Source organism: Anabrus simplex, chromosome X (assembly GCF_040414725.1).
Source record: "Anabrus simplex isolate iqAnaSimp1 chromosome X, ASM4041472v1, whole genome shotgun sequence".
Classification (NCBI taxonomy): domain Eukaryota; kingdom Metazoa; phylum Arthropoda; class Insecta; order Orthoptera; family Tettigoniidae; genus Anabrus; species Anabrus simplex.
In genome coordinates, this window is record NC_090279.1 from 163,718,854 (window position 1) to 163,741,597 (window position 22,744).

Genomic DNA, 22,744 nt, shown 5'->3' on the forward strand with positions numbered 1-22,744 from the left:
TAAGAAGAGAGAAAAGAGAGAGCAAACCAAAGAGATGTGAACAGTTTTACTGTTTTACCAAACAAGTTCATCATGCAATACGGGATATGTAACTGAACGCTTGTATTTGGGAGAGGGTTGGTTCGAGCCCCACCATTGGCAGCCCTGAAGATTGCTTCCTATGGTTTCCCATTTTCATCTTATTTGCATTTCAATACGGAACTAAAATGAAATTTATAGTTTATAATTTCCATTTTCACATCAGGGCATACCTTACTGAGTCCCTCATTGCGGGAGCAATTACAGTGCACACTACTCACTGGTGCAGCAGGAAGGCATTACTCACTGCAAGCTAGGAGCATGAACATGTGATAGTTTAAGCACATATGCTCAAATAGTTATGACAGAATATAGCCTAACACATTACTACTGCACATCCCAAAACATCTCCCTCTAAACCATGTGAGTAGACATACCTTCCCATTGGAATGCACAGGTACCTGTCACGTAAGCACTTAGCTCAACACCGCACATCTAACTATCACTTTTATTTTCTGTATTAATTCCTACCACCTCACATCACTCATATAAGAACCATCATCAGAATCAAGATCACTTTCACTTGAGTTTGTTGTTTGTGCAAGGAAACCCTCTCGCTAGAGGTCACACTTTACCACTTCCACCATGGTTGATTGTCACAATGCTAAACGTGATGACTGTGCAGTTTGGGTCATGTAGCTAACAGTTTGCATTGGGCGATAGTGGGTTCGAACCCCCTGAAGATGGTTTTCTGTGGTGTCCCAATTTTCACACCAGGCAAATTCTGGGGCTGTACCTTAATTAAAGCCATGGCTGCTAAAACAGATTACCAAAACAAGAAAATGTGACGACGTTGAAGTTGCTCAGAGGAAAGCAAAAGGTTGATAGACAGATTCAATACACCAAAAGGAAGAGGAGAAAAGATACTAACCCTTTACAATAGAAAGTTCCCTATGACAGATGGTTAGCATAATGCAGTCTGTACATGACGTACGAGTACACCTTACCATAATTCACCAAAAACTTGTAGGTGTTAGTGCAACATTACCTTTTACTGTTTTATAATACAGAATACTCTTCTAATATGTTACAGAATGCTGTAATGTCAGTGTGTTCTAATTCTAATTGCTTTTCTTTCCCCAGGTTTTGTAATGTTTTTTGTGATGATCCATCCAAGCAGTGGTAACTTTGAAGTAGTGGAAGGAGGGACTGCCATCGTCACAGGACATGTCAGTTTACTGCAAGATGCCAACAAATACCACGTCAAGAACACGCCACCTGTTTTGGAGAGTGAAGACAAAGATCTTGTTGATTACACCACCAGAGATGTTTACAAAGAGCTCAGGCTACGAGGATACAATTACAGTGGATTGTTCCGCAGCCTTGTTAAAGTAAATCAAGGAGGTGAGTATTAGAAATCATTCGTTAATATGTAGACATATATCAGGAAGCCCCTTCAACATTTTAGTGTTGTATTTCTAACATAGCCATTGGTTGTGGCATCATACACAACCATTAACCCGGCTCAAGGGAGATAGGGTTACCGTCTCTATCCTTCACTTGAGTAATTCTTGTCTGGCACATCCACGTCGCGGGGGTGGGTATGCTCCACATAAGTAGGCCAGTGTGAAGGAGAGCTGAGTTCAGGCAGGGACCCAGTCTCACAGGGTATAACATGGAACCCATGCCCAGGGTTACAGGTGAAGTTTTTAACAGCATCTTAGGCAGAGAAGGAGACCTTCAGAATGGTGAAGATGGTGGATGAGGCGACCCATCCTCTCTGGGGAAAATTAGAAGAGGAAATCGCTGCCTTGTGGAGAAGAGGGATCTTCAAAGGCTAGGGAGTAAACCCCGAAAGAAAATCCTCAGATGCGTTAGGTTTAGCGGTCAGCAGATGAGTAAATTTGTACTTACTTTCAACTATAATACAAGCCTCGAATGGAAGTTTAAATATAGAAATGGACTTGATAAGCCTCTGACTACAATTGCACAGTATGATGGTAATGCTGATGTTCATGCAAGTGTTAGATCAGAGAGCAAAACCTGATTTGGAACAATAAATATTTTAACAATGAATGGGAAGGGAAAGGAATTGATTTACCTAATGGAGAGATGAAATCTCAACATCCTGGGATTAAGTGAAGTAAAATGGAAAGGGAAAGTAATGAATAAACTAAGAAAGGGGTACACCTTGTACTGGATGGGTAACAGTAAAGAGAAAAGAAATGGAGTGGGATTTATAGCGAATCAGAATGTTGAACCAATAGCTGAAGTTGAGTATGTAAATGAATTATAATAATGCACATACGTGTAAACGAGGAACTACTGAAGATAGTACAAGTGTATGCTCCACAGCAGTATGTAGCATGTAAGAAAAAAGAAGAGTTCCTCAATGAACTGGAAATACATATTGTTGGAGATGGGATCATGATAGTGGGAGATCTGAATGCTTATGAATGCTTTTGAATCAGAAATAACCTGATAATAAAGAACACATGATTTATGAAGATCAGCCGTTATAGTTGGGATGGTCAGTATGGAACACTCATCGATTTTATAATAACAGACTGAGAATGGGGAAGGTACGTCATGAATACGAAGATAATCCCCAGTGAAAGTATGGAAGGTGATCATAGATTATTGATTGTGGAATTAAAACAAAGATCAGGATTTGGGAATTGGAGGAGGAGGATAAAAGAATGGCATTCCAAGATTGCATAAAAAGGAAGTTGCATAACACAGAAATACAAAGTGGAGAAGAAGAGTGGGACAATTTAAGACACACATTTGTGGAAGCAGCAATTAAGGTATGTGGGAAAACAAAAGCAAAGGTTAAGGTTAAGGAGACACGGTGGTGGACAGACAAAATACCGAGCCCTCAATGCCATATGGAAGGTTGAAAGGGTACCTAAAGTCTGGCAACAAGGAAGCATTGTACCATTGTTCATAAAAAAGAAATAGGAAGAAATATGAAAAATATAGAGGTATAACCCTATTATCACATGGGCTAAAAATAATGGAGAAAATCATAGACAAAAGACTGAGGGATGTAATAGAAACACAGTTAGGGGAAGAACAATACGGCTTTAGACCGAATAGATCAAGAATAGACTTGATATTTACAGTGTGAACAATAATGGAAAAACACCTGGAAAGGAACAAGAAAATCATCTTCATAGTTTTGGATTTGGAAAAAGCTTATAACACAGTTAAGAGCAAACATGTATAGGAATGCCTAGGAAAAAGGAATATACCAATATCATTAATTAACAAGATGAAAATGTATCATGAGAGTAAAAGTAGTGTCCAAGTGGGGCGTGGCGACTCTGAATCATTTTATACAAAAAAAGGTCTCAAGCAAGGAAGTGCTGCACTGTCACCATTATTGTTTATTATATTGATGGATGAAATCATAAAACATGTAAAACAGAGTATCAGTAGTGATGAAGTGAATGCTTTGGTATTTGCAGATGATGTGGTGATTTGGGGAAAGGGAGGAAAGGAAGTACAGAAGAGACTGGATATTTGGTATGAAAATCTGAAGGAGTTTGGAATGGTAATTAGTAAAAAGAAAACTGTTGTCATGCACTGTGGAAAAGAGAAAAAGAGAAGCCAAGTGAACATAGATGGAGAACAGTTAGAGAATGTAGAACAGTTTACATATCTGGGTAGCATTATTAATGGAAGTAATGAAATCAACCCTGAAATTAATAACAGACTAAGTAAAGGTACAACATTTTATTGTCAAGTCAGAGAGCTTTTATGGGATGACAAAGTACTCAAGAGAATGAAATTAACATGATATAAACAGTATTTCATACCAATTGTAACATATGGGCTAGAAACGCTGGTAACTAATAAGAGACAAGATAGTAAGATCCAAGCAGTAGAAATGAAATTTTTAAGAACATCGGTTAAAAAGACAAGAAGGGATAGAATTTAAAATATAAAAATCAGAGAAGAGCTAAATATAGAACCCTTAGTACAGAACATACAGAAAGCAAGACTGAGATGGTTCGGACATGTAAAAAGAAAGGGAAAGGAACGGGTAGCAAGAAGGGAATTAGAGAAGTTAAGGGAAAGAGACCAGTTGCAAGACTGAGAAGAAGGTGGATGGATCAGATTTGGAAGGACATTAGAGAAGCTGGTTTGGATGTAGTGGAAGTAATGGAGCAGGAAAAGTGGAAGGACAGAAAGGAGTGGAGAAGGCTTGTTAACTACACCCAGGCAACATTGATGATGATGATGATGATGATGATGATGATGATTTCTAACATAGCTCCTAAAGCTAGGGAAACTCCTCCTCTCAGGCTAAGATTGTGAAATTCTCAAACACAAATTCATAATACTGGGCATTTCCAACTGTAATCACAACTTAGCAGTACTTCCACATTTTATTTTAAAATTCCTTGTGAATTACTTTTGACATCAAGACTAAGTTTTCGTGGGTCTTCTAACCTGAATATGATACCGGTATTTTTGCAGCCAGCACTTATTCCACTGTGGATATCATTTGCTGCTAACTCTTTCTTTCCAGTTTTTGATGACTTTCTATAGTCCACATTTGAACTGGAGTAGGGAGAGGCTATCCTCCTGTCTTAGTCTTGTCATAATTCTTTGTGTGTGGTATCCTGATTTGTACCTCCTATATTTGTACAAGTTTATTTCATATCATGTTGGGTGTTCAGTTTTAAGTAATATTTACATTCGCTGTTAGCAACATAAATATTATTTAAACATTCCTTTGTATGAAGGGATTATAAAAGATAGACTCTCCCCTAATCGTGATGTTTGCCTGTTTCTGCAGCTACATATGGTGAAGTTCGCTGGCATGACAACTGGATTGCATTTTTGGATAACCTTCTTCAAATGAAGATCCTCAGCCTGGACTCCAGATCTCTGTTCGTACCAACAGCCATCAGTGAGATCCGTATTGACGCATTTCAACACCAGGATATGCTTGAGGAGTTGGGAGATGAACCAGGTAGGGATAAACAAAGTAGGACCATAAAAAGATCAAGAGTAGATTCAAACTGTTAGATCTTCCCATGTTTATTCTATGAGCATCTTGAAACTAAACATCTCCAGATTGGCCACCTTTCCTTCTACAGGTTGTATCAGAACTGAAAATGAAAACCTACAGCCTGTTTTTAAGTCATTGACCGGGTCAGGGATGTAATGAATGAAACATATATAGGCTGTTATTACAATGGCATTGCCACTGGAGAGTGTTGCTGGAATGAAAGATGACAGGGAAAACCGGAGTACCCGGAGAAAAACCTGTCCCGCCTCCGCTTTGTTCAGCACAAATCTCACATGGAGTGATGGGATTTGAACCACGGTATCAAGCGGTGAGAGGCCGACACGCTGCCATCTGAACCACGGAGGCTTTACTGTATCAGAACTATACCGACAAAAAAATTAGAGATATTCTTCGTGGTGTGTCAAGAACGATAGTGAAATCGGATTGGCGAAGAAAATGTTTATTTTTGAGAAAATGAGGTTACTTCGTTACTTACGGACGTGCGATTCAAGTTGACAAAGTTGCTGTTTGCTACGTCAGAGAGCCAGTTGCTACCTGTTGCTGTGTGTCAGAGGGGGAGAGGAAGTACGAAATGGGAGAGAGAAAGACAATGCTCGGTGCGAATGCATTTCGGATAGTCGCTTCCCAGCCCCAGTGGGCAGTGTACAGTTTGTTCCGCATAAATTGACTATTATGTGAACATCATCGAAAGAGAAGATGAACTTGTACCAAGAATACAGGAAGCTATCCTGGTTGTTTGCGACACCACACATCCTGAACGAAGTCCAAAGTTCATTACTACACCATTGTGGACTGTGCATCGAAGTAGGAGAGAGGGATATTGAACATCTACTGTAATCAAACCATTGGACGTATTGTTTCCTTCATTCAGTATTTCATTCCATTTAAAATGTTGTGAGTGAAGGAATACACAATCTTGAGGCATCTTTGAGCATGGTAAATAACAAAGGACATTACTGCAACCAACAGATGAGAGGAGAAACGATCTGTTGCATTCCTTGACTGAGAAGTATGTCTTAATTACAGAGTGTGCAGTTACAGTTGTTTAATAAATGAACTGTGGATATTGCCTGTAAGAGACAAGCACAATCCTGTGTGAATCAAACGAGAACGATTGTGCATACATGCGGAGCATTCTCTCTGTCTCCATTGTACACCCCACTTCCCCTACCTCCCCTTCTCTTACCCGAAGCATGGCAGCAGCTTGTGCTGTGGCATAGCAAATACAGCAAGTTTGTCATTTTGAATCCTGCGCGCGGAAGTAACAAATTAATGTAATTTTCTCGAAAAGAAACATTTTCTCCGCCAATCCAATTGCACCATCGTTCTTAACATAACACAAAGAGCAAGTCTGGAGGAGTATATTATCGGCACACTTTATCTTGGTGTATTTGTGTACGGGGGTAAGGAGTAAGGAGGAAGCTGTCCCCGTTCCGATAGTGCTGCCAACTGAATGAAAATGAAATATGAATTGAATCGAGAATGTGATCAATCGATATGAAGTTTCTAAACCGTTATTATCTTAAGCCAACAACTATGTCACATACACATTATATAACATTTCTCGATGCAAATCTTGTTCCTAGCATGAATTCTATAGTTTGGCTTTGCTGTGTAAACAACAACAATACAAGTACGTAAAGTGTACACCAGATGTCGCACAGTGATGCTCAAGTGATTCATGGTTTTTGTTTCAAAGGTTGCCAGTATGAATCTCGAAGACTGCCGAGGTCGACCGATTCAGCACTAGGGTGTAAATGCACCAAGATAAAGTGTGCCAGTAATACATTACACTTTCGTAACTACAGTACTCTGTAGAATACATGTATATATTATCTCCTATGAGGACATACTGTAGGTAATTAAATGTGTTCAACACAGTGTTTGTATAAAATGTGCTGAACAACATGGTTTGTAATCATTATGTTCCAGGAAAATAAATTATCACTTTAAAAGTTGCCATAAGCAACGAAATGCCAAATTAAAGGCATTTACTTTACAAGGGTTTAACATGTTCAACTCTTCTAGCAACAATTATGAAGAAGAAGAATACTGAATACTATGCCACTAATACAGTATATTGCTTCTGTAGCAAACTGTCATGTTTTTATAAACTTAAACAAAAGAAAATAGATTATGATAAAAGTAGCATCTCTTTAAGCAACCATATTGATACTGAAGTATGCAAATACAAAATAACAAATTTCTGTATCAATCCTTATGTCTCAGACTATGTAGCTGTATGTTTTAACCATTACTTGTAGACCAACTCAGGTAACTTGATCCTATCATCGGTAGATATGCACAGCCCTGAGTCAGCAATGTGGGGAAGTACAAGCTAACTGAGGAGAAGCAACTTGTGCCCTTGTGCACCCGTGGGATAGTTTGACACCCGTGGGATAGAGGGAGAAGCAGAAGAGAGAGAAACTAGGACAAACAAAATCACAAAATGACAAGGACATTCTCCACATCTTCAAATAGATGGCTTCTCTCATTATCATTCCCAGTTGCTTTGCTCGTTCCTTTTCATCACAAATATTGAACTCTTGGGATTCTTTTCTTCTTCTCTGTTTGCCCTGTGCTCCTGGTCCCTTATCACCTACATTCATCTTCATCTTTTGTTCTCTTATATTTTCTTGTCTTTGTCTGGCTTTTTATCCTGAACTTCCCTCTTCAAGATGGCCCCCTCAGTATGTGTTGAAGCCGCTCTCTTGATGAAACTGGGAAACAGAAAACAAGTGCCTCGGGGGCTGATAAGAAATGGATGTAGTGGAACTACTATTGATAAAGAGGGAATGCATCTATTTAAAGATGGCATTGTATGAAGATGTGTTAGCCCGCCTGGTGGCCATGATCGTTAAGGCGCTGAAGTCTAAAACGGTCTAACACCGAGGTTAGCCGGTTCGAGTCCCGTTGGTCGAAAAAATTTTCACCATCTGAATGTTGGCCGGCAGGGTAGGGGAGGTGGTGGTATACAATTTCTAATCACTAGATTGCGTGCCAAAAGCCTGGATTAAATTCCAAACCTCTCCACAGTGCTCATATGGAGTGAGGGCATATGACGCTGTTGATGGTGATTCGTCCGTCGGACGGTGACGTTAAGCCTTGAGTAGACCCCTTGTTGCTATTCGACAGGAGTAGGCTATGTGCCGGCACCGGGTTTCACCCTCTCCCTACTATCATATATCACGTCATTCATTTCATCTCCCATTAACTCCTCTGATGAGGTTGACGTCAGGAAGGGCATCCGGTCATAAAAAACCGCCACGACAAATTCATTTTTGTCCTTGTCTCTCCTTTTAGTTGTTCTATCTTTCCACACTGACCTGTCTTTTTGCTTATCCAAATTTTTGTTCCTTTTTCATGTTCATCTCTCTACATACGACTTTCTTCCCCTTTTTCAGTTTTCCCAGTTTATGTCAACAAGACATTGGACCTGACGGTATCCGGTGGCGTGCAAATCCGTGGCATCAAAGCCAACTCGATTGCTCGTCGGAAACCACGGGGCGAACCAGTTCTGGAGCGTCACCAGTTTGTGCCATACCAGATCCCCGACATCTTACTGTATAGTCTACGTCAAGCTGTAACTGTGTGCGTACATGTTCTTTTGGAGAACTATGCAGGCTTGAAATTGAACGTTGTGGAGGTGGTGGACAGTAGAGCAAATCCTGAGTCTCAGCTTCTGGCACCAATGTTGGCTGCTATCATTGGTGATCTACCTCTTATGCAGGTAAATTGGTTTACTAGGTTTCTTCACATTTTGAATTTTTACAGAAAACAAAGTAGAGGCTATGGCTACACCTAGGTATAAAGATATTTTGTACTTAAAACTTCACAAAAAGTTTTAAAATCTGGTATATTCATCTTGTCTATTTGCATTTTTGATAAAATTAAAAATCGACTGAACTCATCCATTTATTTTCTCTCTCACATTCACTCTCTTGTCCAATCATTCTTTCAAAATAATCTTTCTACATATGTGTTCTCCAGGAAACCATGCTTGGCAAAATGTTATGCTACGAAGCAAGAAGGCGGGAAGGGTGAGAAATATTGATTTTTAGATTTGAACGCCAACTGTTAGCCTGATCCTTGAACTTGCGTGATGAAAGGAGTGAACTAACCATATGGAAAAGTCTTCAAAATAACCTTGGAAACAATTTGAGCAGTCTAACAAAGCCATTACCTTAAGTCGAATGGGAATTTAACATTGGCGACTTAGGTTATGGTTTCTTAAAAATGAAGTTCCTCATTGTCTTCTTGTACCAAAATATGAAATAACCAGCTTGCATATCAAATAATGTATGGTTACAATTATAGACATTTACTGGGCTGCATATCTTATAACTGGCAATTTTGATTACTACAAGAGCCTGGTCATAGTGCTAGGATTTTCTTCATGCTGACAAGTGTGTTACACATGGAGAGTCATGTCAGGTTTACATGAAGAAATAATCATTTCTTTTCTGCCAGTGGGTCATATGAAATCTTTTTGTAACTGGACTTTTGGTCTCATGAAAAGGAACTGCTGCGTGACACATACTTCTTCTCTGACATATACTGTCTTGGTCATTTAAGATAGCATCATTTTTGATGCAACATCTGTTATTTGTAAGGAGACTCGTATTACACCTAGAATCATTTGTCAGGTGATAGAAATTGCTAAACACCTGAATAATTTTAATACTGAGTAGATCATGATTGCCCTCCGTAGTTAAGTCTTAAACATCTTTCTCCAAACATCTTTCTCCTTGACTCCGGAGGCTCTAGAATGAACTGGATTTCTAACAGGGTTTTTCTATCTTCAGTCTACTTACCACGATATGACAATTGCCATTAGCGGTTTTCATTCCACATTGTCATTGCTCTGAAAATGGTCTTGATTGCAAGATTGAAATGCGTCAGCGTACAATAAGTATACAACCTCATTTTTTCCATTACAGATTAGAACTTCATTGACGGTTTCCACTAGATTACTACAATTTCTATGCATCTGTCTTCTACCTAACACAGCTTCTCATATTTTTATATGCGGCCCTTCCGACCCCTCTATAATAAGGCAAAACACCAGCCAACATTATGAAACAATAATGAAGAAAGGGACCGCTAGATTGAGAAGATTTTAAGAATGCTGCTATTTCTGAAGCCTTAAATTTAAGGTGTTTTTTCTCCTTATCACAGGCTTTTCGCCTGCAGGTTAATTCAGGCTTGGTTTCTCTCAAAATGTTTGCTCCCGCTCTCCTCCTGACCAATTTTATGTGATGGGTTTCCACTAGGATTTTGACAGCGATTTCAAACTGTTTTGTCGTTTTTATAAACTAATAATTTGTAAACTATGAGGTCCACAACCTCACCATGTGCTACTATTATTCATTTCCATCTGCATCATTTGTTTTCTCATTCCCTTGTTTCTTAGGTTAACGCAGTTTTTAGTATCAATTATTATTTCAAATTAACACCTGTTTCACTGAATTTTGTCACAATAAGTTGTTTTTTGCTCTGCATATTGATGTAAATATTGTATATTTGTGCTATTTTGTTTCCGTCTAGGCTCTCTTTTGTTTGTTTTTTCATTTGCGCTTTCATTATGTTTTTTAGCATTTTTTCAACTCATATTATGTAAATTATTCCAACCCCCCTAATTTTTTCACTGAAGATGGCTCAAACGAGCCGAAACATGTCTGAACTTGTTTACTCCGTCTAATGACGGAATATATGATGTATTGAATAGGAGGATACTTTCATTTTTCGCCATTGTAAAGCAATAAGTATAACATAACTGAATATCCCCGAAGCAGTATGATGTCTTCTGATTTTGAGCACAGTGCAATCGTGAACATTAAATGTTCTTTACTCGCTCATTTGTTTTCTCACTCACATTTAGTCATTCATCATTTCACATGTAAATATTCATTCACTCCTCAGTTGGGTTGTGATAGCTGAGTGGCATTGTCATTGAGTTCTGAATAAGGCTACTGCCCCTGTTTGAATCCCAACTAATGCATGTGGGATTTTCAAAATGAAAACTAACATTTGTGTGGTCTGGATGTCACATAAATCTGGAGTTCTCAGGCCATGGCATGATGTAAAAATCATATAAAACTACAAGCTTGCTTCTTAAATTACTTCTCAGGCTAGCTCAATCTTCACTATCTTCAGAACGTCTCCTCCTTCATCTCTATCCCATCTTGTTAAAACATCCTCCATATCATTCAACCATCTTTTTAGTAGTCTTTCTTTTATTTACCACACCCTTCTGACAGGTTTAATCTTCCAACCTTATCTCTGTTTGTCCCAATCATGTCACTCTGTTCTGATAATTATAGGGTTCCTTCAGTTCTGTGTTCCTTCTGTAGTCACTTCTGCCAGCAATCTGCCTCTCTTATCTTCTTCTTTTTTAAATTTCAATGAATGCGAAGTCTATTGCATGTGATTGATCAGTGGTGAGCTTGTACAACAAGTAGCACAGTTCAAATACCTTGCCCAGAACATTAAAAAAAAAATCTTCAGTGTCACACTGAAATAAAAACATGAATAGCAATAGCAAAGCAAGTCTTCAGAGATCAACAGTCCCTTTTATGTTAGTAAACAATGTCTCTCATCTTTCATAAAAGAATAATGAAATCTTATGTTTGGTCTGTTGTGCTGTATTGTACTGAGACCTGGATGTTAACCAAGAATGAAATTAAAAGGATAGAAGCCTTTGAGTTGTGGTGTTGGTGCTGGCTGCAGCGGATAAGTTGTTGGGTGGAGAAGAAGACCAATACTGAGGTATTAAACATTGTTCAAGAAAAGAGACAGCTGTTGAATCAAATTAGGAAGAGATAACTTTCTTGGACGGGACATAGGCTTCGACATAGGAATGTGCTGATGGAAATTTTGGAAGGTAAAATACCAGGGAAATGCCCTCGTGGAAGACCAAGAAAGACATTCATGATGACATTTCTTGTGAACTCCGGATGAAGGAGCTATGTAGACGCAAAATGTACTGCACGGGATCGACCCAGGTGGAGAAGACTCACTGCAGGGGCAAATTAGTTATTAGACTAAATTACTCAAAGAAGAAGAATGCAAAGTTTATCATTACAGTGAGGGCCTGTGACCTAAATGTTAGGCCCAACACAGCAGCAATCATCATTATCCATGGCTAAATGGTTAGTGTACTGGCCTTTGGTTACAAGGATCTCGGGTTTGATTCCCAGCAGTGTAGGGAATTTTAACCAAGATTGGTTAATTCCGCTGGCACAGGGGCTGGGTGTATGTGTCGTCTTCATCATCATTTCACCCTCATCACGATGCGCAGGTCGCCTTCCGGCGTTAAATCAAAAGACCTGGCAAGCCGAACATGTCCTCAGACACTCCCGGCACTAAAAGCCATACGCCATTTCATCATCATCATCACAGTGAGAGGCAAAATATGACTAACCCAGCACATACCTAGAATTCAAATTTACAGAATGGCCACATTGTTTCTGGTTTGGAGGGAGGTGACACACACACACACACACACACACGCACGCACGCACGCACGCACACACACACACACACACACACACACACACACACACACCAAATCTGTTTTTTTCTTATAATTACTGTATTTACACAAATAATACCCGCATATTTTTAAAAAAATTGAGGCACGAAATTCGGGTGCGGGTTTTATTTGCATCAATGTTGGCATTTTTATTTCAAAATCAGCCTTCCTAAAGTTAGGGTGTGGGGATTATTCGATAGCGAGGATTATTCGCATAAATACGATATTTTTTATCTCTGGCTGTGAAAGCTGTAATTGGCATCATTAAGCTCTTCATGCAAAGCTGGTAGGTAGTTGCATCTCACGAGCAGTCTGATATCCTAAGGTCATAAATACTAGAGGATCTATTATATGATTTGATTTGCCACTTGTTTGTTCCTTTCCATTACTTGCTGAAATCATATTTGTACTTTATACTTACAGGCAGATGTTAGAATTCTTGGCCAGCCTGAGGACCAACGCTTTGCTGACTTGGGATCGCAAGTGAGGGTAGAATCGGGCAAGTTGATGGGGGATCATAGCAATCATATAGTTGTGTTCAGCAACGTGGTGAACAGTCCTGAAATGTTACAGTCTGCCCTGTCATCATTGGGCGATGGAGGTTGTATCATAGCTCGTGAAAGTCCCAATGAAGTCATTTCTGAAGAGAACTTTGCTTTTGATGTGGTGGTTGATCAACTTGTCAATGATGAGCGCATCTTACTGTTGAAGAAGGTGAGTTACAAGAATCTTTAATATTTCCTGATGTGCACCTGTGTATCTTTTTTAAAAGATATTTTCTTTTGTTTAATTGTTGTGTTGTATTCCTAGTTTGCTCAGCTAAGAAACTTAAGGGGACTAAAACATATATGAATAGGAAACAGATGGTGAGCAGTGACTTACTGTGTAAGCACCAGAGTAAATCCCACAACAGTTTCTGTCCCAATACACATCCAACCCCATCAAACAACATTTGATATTGTTTCATGGTTACTATTCTTAAATATTTAAATATCTTCTCAGCTTCTTGCCCTTAGAAATTTCGAAGTTGGTAGGTACAAGGAAGTGCTCGCCTGAACATTAGATAATTGCTCCATTTTTTTTCCAATCTCTTGTCTTACCTATCTCCTTACTTCCTTTACTTCACAACAGATTATTGTCAATAGTGAACACTGCCATCCTTATCTATCCTCTGCTGATGAAGACTGTATCCAAAAAATTTTAATACAGGTAGAGCTCATTATACGCGATAGTTACGTTCCGCGGAATTGCCGCACATAGCGAATTCGCGTAAATCGAGAGTAATTTTATATGTAAAATATCTGGTTACCTTTCCGTTTACTCACATATTAATTTTAAAATAGAAGAGATGCTTAGTATTTTTACAAAAGATAACCATTATCATGTTCTGAAACGCATTTTAATGCAAATTTTATACACTTAAAAATTTAACACTGAAACACACAATGATAAACTAAACTCTGCATACAAGCTTGTGGCTTTAGCTTGAATAGCAGCTCCAGAGAGAGGCATGTGTCATTGGTTGTGATGCTCAATCCAATCCAATCGCTTCCGAAGCAAAATTTAGTCACTCTAGTCACACTTAAGTTAGTAGAAGATTGAGCAGTTTTTCGAATTAAATCTGCATTGTCACGAACAGTTCTCACAGTGGATTTACTGAGTCCCAAAGCACGCTGAATGTCAACAATACACTCACCTTTCTCATAGCGATCCAAAACGTCTGTGTTTCTAACGAATACGACGTTGGTACACGCTTCTTTCCTTCGACAGGCACACTTTCTTCCCTTTTAATCGGCATTTTAAATACGAAACCTGTCCAGTGCATCTCCACAACTCTAATGACCGGAACTGATGATTCACGTCTCGGCAAACACGAGAGAAGATGCGCGTAGAGATGTGCTTGCTCCGTTTAATCTTGGCGCGTGACGTAGTGTAGGCCTAAGTTACAGAGTTCAGCACGTATGTCTGTACCCCCCTTAAGGCATTACAGCTTCTACGTTCTGTTAACAGATGGCAGCACTAGACTTAAAACCAAAATCGCGTATAACAAATCCGCGTATAACGGGGTTTACCTGTACTTTGTTTTGTTTCTTTTTGTATCCTTGCATGCTTACACACTAAGTTGCTCTTCATCTGTTTTATATGCTCAATTTGTACAAGACTGTGTTGTTGTATTTATCTTCCTGTCTTTTTACAGAAATATCCAGGAACTTCCTTGGATCATATTACAGTGGTCAAAATCACAGCCCAGAACTATGATTGGCTGCCACATCTGCAAGCTGCCATTAAGAATGGTGAACCACACAAGCGAGTCCTCCTGGTAGCTCAGGGAGAGCCACTGAATGGTATATTGGGCTTATTCAATTGTCTCCACCGAGAGCCAGGTGGTGCTATTGCAAGGTGAGTAGATTTATGTAAATAAAAACAAATACAGTTTTGTGTGTGCACTTCAGAATTTTGTCTTGTTCTTAATTTTCTACTCAAATTAGCTGTATGAAAGTGTATGGCTTTTAGTGCCGGGAGGACATGTTTGGCTTGTGTGGTGCTGTTCTCTCTATTTGTCGCCCCTGGGCAACCTGCGTGTCTGGGTGTGAGATGATGATGATAACGTAGAACCAAACCAAACCCCATGGCACTACAGCCCTTGAAGGGCCTTGGCCTACCAAGTGACCGCTGCTCAGCACAAAGGCCTGCAGATTACGAGGTGTCGTGTAGTCAGCACGACGAATCCCCTCGACCATTATTCTTGGCTTTCTACTAGCTAGTTGCTTTATGTTGCACCGACACAGATAGGTCTTATGACAACGATGGGACAGGGAAGGGCTAGGAGTGGGAAGGAAGCGGCTGTGGCCTTAATTAAGGTACAGCCCCAGCATTTGCCTGGTGTGAAAATGGGAAACCACAGAAAACCATTTTCAGGGCTGCTGACAGTGGGGTTCGAACCTACTATCTCCCAAATACTGAATACTGGCCGCACTTAAGCGACTGCAGCTGTCAAGCTCGGTATTCTTGGCTTTCTAGACCAGATGATAAGGTAGAAAGAGGGTGTAACCTGGTGATGGCACAGAGCCTGCTCCTGTTAAATAACACCAAGGGGTCTGCTCAAGGCTTAACGTCTCCATCTGACAGACAAATCACCAGTAGTTTCATATGTCCTCACTCCATATGAATACTGTCGAGAGGTTTGAAATTGAATTCAGGCTTTCAACACACAGTCTAATCATTAAATATTGTATTATCACCCACCTCTCCTACCCTGCCGGTCAACATTCTGATGGTGAAAATTTCTTCCACCAACAGGACTCAAACCAGCAACCTACAGTCTCAGATTCTGTAGACTTGCTGCTTCAGTGATAATGGCCACCAGGTGGGCTTGTTGTGATTGTTTTTGTAAGATACAAAACCTTATGATCATCAGCCCATATTGATCAGGAAGCATAAAATATGAGAAGGAAAACAAGAAAAATAATAGAAAAAAGTGAGGTGGAAATGAAAGACTTCCTTGACCTTGGATGCCTCACTGTCATCATGTTGGAAGGGAACTAAGTACATTGGTCTACCATGTTATAAGCCCATAAAACTGAGCAGTAATAACATTACACTTACTGTTGTTAATTGATATGTGCCGCTCAGCCACTAGATGGCATTATCGTTGCAACTGTATAAGAACTAACCTGTCAACGAGACGGGTTCGACTGTTGGTTGACCCATATATTTCAAACACTGGCAAACATCACAATTGTGATTCATCACATGGTTTCATAATGAGCAGCTGGTAACTAACATACAGGCCATTTGTGTTTCAAAAAGCTTGTAAGTTTTACAAAACTGAATCATTGTCCCAGCACCTCCATTTTCACGTGCAATCTGAATCACAGAGATGTGATTATCCATTTCCAAAATCACATGTTCATGACCTGAATTTGTACCACATCTGCTTTGGTAGGAAGCCAGTAGTCAGTGTTGGGAAAAGTACAGAAATTTTTGTACAGGATGAACTTCACTTAGCTGAGAAATATTTTACTCAATTACAATTACAAACTACTTTTTCAACAATAATCAGTAAAATTACAGTAACTTCATAGAACATCAGTCTTCGGGAAATCAATGACATGCTTTTCTTCACATGGGGTTGGAACGATATCAAAATTTGCAAGGAAAATTATATTTCACTTTATGTGGAGACATTAATTGACTATCATAACTAGACATGATTCTTTGCAAATTTCAAAATGATTATTCTGAGTCAAGGTTTGCATTTAACACCCACGTTCTCATTATTTTGAGGGCCAACTAATTTAAACTATTTATTCAAGTAGGGGAATGAAAATTCCTTAACCATTGTGTCATTACATGTTTATTCCTGTTCCATTATTGACCATGTATGAAACTTACAGTGTCGTAGTACACAATGATCTAATTCTCAACAAAGTACCACAATGAGTGCATGTTATATCTGTAACTTTATAGTTCATACCTTGCGACATCCGACTCGTTGGCTGAATGGTCAGCGTCCTGGCCTTCGGTTCAGAGGGTCCCGGGTTCGATTCCCGGCCGGGTCGGGGATTTTAACCTTCATTGGTTAATTCCAATGGCCCGGGGGCTGGGTGTTTGTGCTGTCACCAACATCCCTGCAACTCACACACCACACATAACACTATCCTCCACCACAATAACACGCAGTTACCTACATATGGCAGATGCCGCCCACCCTCATCGGAGGGTCTGCCTTACAAGGGCTGCACTCGGCTAGAAATAGCCACACGAAATTATTATTATTATTATACCTTGCGACCACTGCGGCTTCAGTGTTGTCAAACTCTCCTTGTGATGTATATTGATTACTAGATTGTAATGATTACAATTTTACTTCAAAAAGTAAATTATGTGTAAAAGTTAGATATTGTAAAAAGTAAAGGTTAAATGTAAAAATTACTCAAAAATTATTTGTTACAAGTAATTTGATTACACTACTTTCACTCAATTACTTCCCTACCGTGCCAGTTGTGATATTATCCCTCTCTGTTGCTTTATTCACATTATTAGCCACACAAGTACAGTTACCACCATTACACAGGATGACATATGATAAAGTTCATGATCTGATTTGTCATTTAATAATATAACCTGTTCTATTATTTGAGGTCGGTACTAATGTGGAATAAGTCCAGTTTTATGGCCGCATTCCCTATGTGGAGGTATGTTTTCACCTTGCTTGTTTCTGTGCTGGTTGATAGTGTTGTGTGTTGGATGTAAATGAAGATGTGTATAGAAAGAACATGATCATCCAGTCCCGTGCTCTAGAGGAGTTCATTAACATGGCTAAAATGCCTGGCAGGGAATCGAACTCAGGGCACACTACATTGACCATTCAGTGAAGAAGCCAGATGAACTCACATAGTCCTAAAATATCCCATGAAATGAGTTTTAACTTTTCTTTATGCTCCAGCAACCTGTTCTCAAATGGGTTCTACATTTTATCATCATTATATATAGAGAAGCCTCCACTCAAACACATTGGTTCTAGTGTGTCAGGTTATTTCCCAGCGCCCAACACTTAGCGTTAGATTTTACAGTTCAATCGTCATCCTTTCTCATTCAAGATTGGAATTGGACAATGGAAGCATAAAAGGGAAGAAGTACCATAAAATGCGGTGAAACCCATCACGTGGGGTAAAACTGATCATTAGCGCCAATTGATTACTAGATTGTAATGATTATAATTTTATTTCAAAAAGTAAATTATGTGTAAAAGTTAGATTTTGTAAAAAGTAAAAGTTAAAAGTAAAAATTACTCAAAAATTATTTGTTACAAGTAATTTGATTACTTTCACTCAATTACTTCCCTACCGTGCCAGTTGTGATATTATGCCTCTCTGTTGCTTTATTCACATTACCAGAGGTCAATTGTGGCTGCCCAGTGGATAAAAACAAGAATGGTTTTATTTTTTAAAATATTTTTTATGAAGAGCAGGATGTGCTCTCCTACAGTGGACTTATATTTAGTATCTGCTTTTAGTTGACACTGATTGCACACGTCCATTTAGTCAGGGATTTTGTAGTGTGGAAACAAACTACCGATGTTCAAAAAGTTGACTAATAATTGAGTATATATTAAGCTAGGTGAATAAATTGTCAATTTCTGTTTTGCTTACTGACTTATGTGTATGAATGTGTAATTTTGTGAGCTAAAACCGATCATGGTGAGAATTTATAAAAAGAAGCAGTTCCTACATAATGCAGTCCTTGATATTCAAAGAAGTGTTTGCAGTATTTGGAAGGCATCTAAAAATTATGCTGGATCATATACTACATTGAATGACAAACTAAAGCAAAAATATCAATTCAAAATATGTCAACAGCCAGCGTTATCTAGCAATGAAGAAATGCAGCTCACAGAATGTTCAGTGCAATGTGAAGTGGAGCTTTCCTTGGAAGAATTTGGATGTGTCTTATGTTTTCCAGGATTATTTAAACCACTTAGGTTGGGACAATAGCCCCTGCCCAGAGAGGATAAAGTGTTCGCTGGGTCAACACCAAGTACTTAATATTAGAATAAATGAAAATGTGAAAAGAAACAAGGCTGCCATTACCAGAGGCTCACTTAAAATTGGTTTTGAATGTCTTGGTTTATCTCTTGCTGATGTCCCTCCTTCAAACATAATAAATTACCAAACCAAACCAAACCAAACCAAACCAAACCACATGGCACTACAGCCCTTGAAGGGCCTTGGTCTACCAAGCTACCGCTGCTCAGCCGGAAGGCCTGCAGATTACGAGGTGTCGTGTGATCAGCACGACGAATCCTCTCGGCCGTTATTCTTGGCTTTCTAGACCGGGATAATAAATTACAATGAAACTAATTTTATTGATGAACCAGATCAAGTGTGCCATTGTCAAGCATGTCTTTAAGTAGACTGAGAGAGTGATGGTTACAACTAAAATGAGCATTAGTGTCATGGTTGTGGCTGCAGCTGATGTGTCACGCTGCCTCCATACACTGTGTTCAAGGTCAAACCTATTTATCCAACTTGGACTGAAGGCAGTGTAGATGGGACTGAATACATTCGAAATTCTAGTGGATGGTTTGACCTTGCGATATTCAAGAATTAGTTTGTAAATATACTCCTACTTTATGCAAAGGAACTGGATGACATAAAAGTGATGATAAGGGCATGTCACCTGAGTCTAAATGTGTTCAGGCTGTGGGGAAAAAACAAAAAAAACCCTACAAACAAAATTTGCTTCATTCTTCTCCAACCAAATTCAGTGCAGCTGTGCCAACTGTTAGATGTGGCATATTCTTGGCCACTCAATCTAGGGTCAAGAAGCATAATGGACAAATTGAAGAAGGTTAATCAGTTAATCATAGAGTTCTCCCCAAAGCAGAATTTCTATTCCTAAAATAGAAAAAGAAAGATTTAACATTTCAATATTGGTTTGGCTGTGCCAGTAAACGTTATGAGCAGCTTTAACCTGGCATTACTCGCTAGGTCTTTATGTGCGCCGTTACTGTTGTAGTATTTACTGGGGTTCAGGATGAAAAAATCAGGTTGTCATATCTCATGACTAACTACACTAGACGTAATTTACCAAGGACTATTCCCTTAAGTCAAAGAGGCTAAGATACATAGATACTTTAACGTAATGCAACTTCCAGAATACAGCGATTAAAGGTAATAAGAAACACATGATATTAAAAAAATACAATATTGAGTGAAAAATAACTGCACTTTCAGATAATCATGCTACATGATGGAAACAAGAGGGAAATCAGAAATTTTAAAACTCAACGCAGAGGCCAGTTTAACTTACACCCTCACCAAAAACACTTCTGGTGCAGGGTAGAGGAAAAAGCACCTTACATCAAGTGACACGAAGTTACTGGAGGCAAACCCGAGGGAAATAACATTTATCTATTAGTTATACAGTTTACAAAACTAAAAGAAAAGGGGAATGCCTCCAAAATCAAACATGCAGTCCCAGCTGAAAGCTAAGGTATCTTAATAATTGAGTAGCGAGTCAGGGCGAGTAGGGGCAAACTCCTATGTGAAAAGAAAAGTAACGTTGAATTTAAATTAAGGTGGAAATGAAACCAACAGTGGTTTCCCATTTTCACACCAGGTAAATGCTAGGGCTGTACCTTAATTAAGGCCACAGCCACTTCCTTCCCACTCCTAGCCCCTTCCTGCCTCATCGTCGCCATAAGACCTATCTGTGTCGGTGTGACGTAAAAAAAAATCCAACAGTGCTAAATAATAATAATCGTATGGCCTCAGCTACCGTGTGCAGACATTTTGATTTGACTCCATCTGGCTGTCTGTTCATCAATTTCGATGTTCCGTTTTACTCTAGGCCCACTAGATGGCAGACAGAGTAAACCAGATCTCTCTTGGGCGTCTATGGATGAGATTTAATTAATTTTGTCGGGTAAATACCAAATGTATCACCAGAGATCTTTTACATGCCGACATCATACGACATAGAGTGTCGAGTGGACTTTTTTCGCCCTTCAAAAATCCGACTACCTCTGCCGGGTTTGAACCCACTATCTTGGGATCCAGAGGCCAACACTCTACCACGGATACACAGAGGCAGCTTATCCCAAGGCAGACCATCCTGGGCAGGAGGATCGCCGAAGTACGTCTGACTCGCTGGACAGGTGAGAAGCGAAAGACGTCGATGAAAGTTTTCCTCGCTCTCTCGAGAAGGGCGAAGCTGGCCCCGGGCCGATCACGAGGTAGCCAACAATCAGACCACAGAAGCTTACCACTCACCACCCAGACTCACCAATCAAAACTCCTGTTATTTTCTCCAACGTAAATGACTATCGAGAACCTTCCATCTTACGAAACTCTTAAAGACGTAGAACATCTTTCTAGAATCGACATTTCACAATATTAAAGATGTAGAACGTCTTTCTAGAATAGACATTTCACAATATTACAAAATATCACCCAACAATAATGAAAACAACCCTTTACAACTTTCAATGTTACATTTCCAAATTACTGTCTTCTATACGTCCACAGGTTTTTCTTTTTCTTTCTCTACCAAACGGTAAATATGCAGCACATTTTTCTCTTTTCTTTCCCTGCGAAACCTGTGTCACATTTTTTTGTGCTAGAGTAATTTTGTTCTAGCTTGCCACAAACCTCTACTACTACTACTACTACTGCTACTACTACTACTACTACTACTACTACTACTACTACTACTACTACTACTATGGATTTACCCTTCTGGTGTAGGGTCCACTTGATGGTTCGAAGAACAAGGAACGCCATTTATCGCAGCCGAAAACATCATTACACTGTAGGTGGAGTGCTCTTATGTAGGTGTTAAAGGCATCCTGCTATCATTGTTTTGGCTTTCCAACTGGTCTAGTTCTGCTGACTTTAGGGTGGTAGACAGTATTGGCGATGGTGTGAGGTTCTGCGCGCATGCTGTGGCCACATTAATGGAGACATCTCTGACACATATTCCCATTTATTGATGCGATGCCAGTCTTCCTCCGAATAGCATCATTTGTAATGTGGTCAGGACGAGAGATTCCAAAGAACCAATGCAACATACGCATTACCATAACGTGAAGTTGGTACTCTATTCATCTCATAACTGGCCAGCGACTGGAGGGACAACTGTACGGTAAATTTTCGACTTCAGGCATATCAGCATTCTCTTGTTGCAGAATACTCCCATTACTTCCCTTCATCGCATCCATCCAGCATTTATCCTTGCCACAAACTACTTAAATTAATTCCATCCATCCATTATCTAAAGGCTAAGCCTTGTCGCTGCAGCCACATCCCACAGTCTTCAGCAGTCCTTTTCATCGTAACATAGGAAGCAAAACCGACCTGAGTAATTATGTTCCTAAGGTATGAGAGACGTGGTCTTCCTCTCGACTTCTTCCCTAGGAACTTTCATTCGAAGGCATTCTGGAGAAAGGTGTCATGTCATAGGATGTGTCCAAGAAATTTAGCTTTCCTTTGCTCTATTGAATAAATTAAGGTCCGTTTCTCATTAACGTCGTTCAAGATAACATTAATTATGAAATTAAAAAATAATGAATAAACTGTATCATAAACATATCACAAAGTAATTATACGATCAAGTAATGATAAAAGTATGAGGCATGTTTTTTA

At 39.4% G+C, this 22,744-nt stretch overlaps 1 protein-coding gene across 1 annotated transcript in view; it reads left to right on the forward strand.

Annotated features, from left to right (window-relative positions):
• The window catches only part of LOC136886744 (fatty acid synthase), a 198,915-nt gene that overhangs the window by 100,904 nt on the left and 75,267 nt on the right, over positions 1–22,744 (forward strand). Inside the window, exons 17-21 of the mRNA XM_067159548.2 lie at positions 1,162–1,422; positions 4,826–5,002; positions 8,467–8,792; positions 13,020–13,310; positions 14,794–14,996. Coding sequence (XP_067015649.2) covers positions 1,162–1,422; positions 4,826–5,002; positions 8,467–8,792; positions 13,020–13,310; positions 14,794–14,996 — 1,258 coding nt within the window. The remainder of the gene's footprint in view (positions 1–1,161; positions 1,423–4,825; positions 5,003–8,466; positions 8,793–13,019; positions 13,311–14,793; positions 14,997–22,744) is intronic.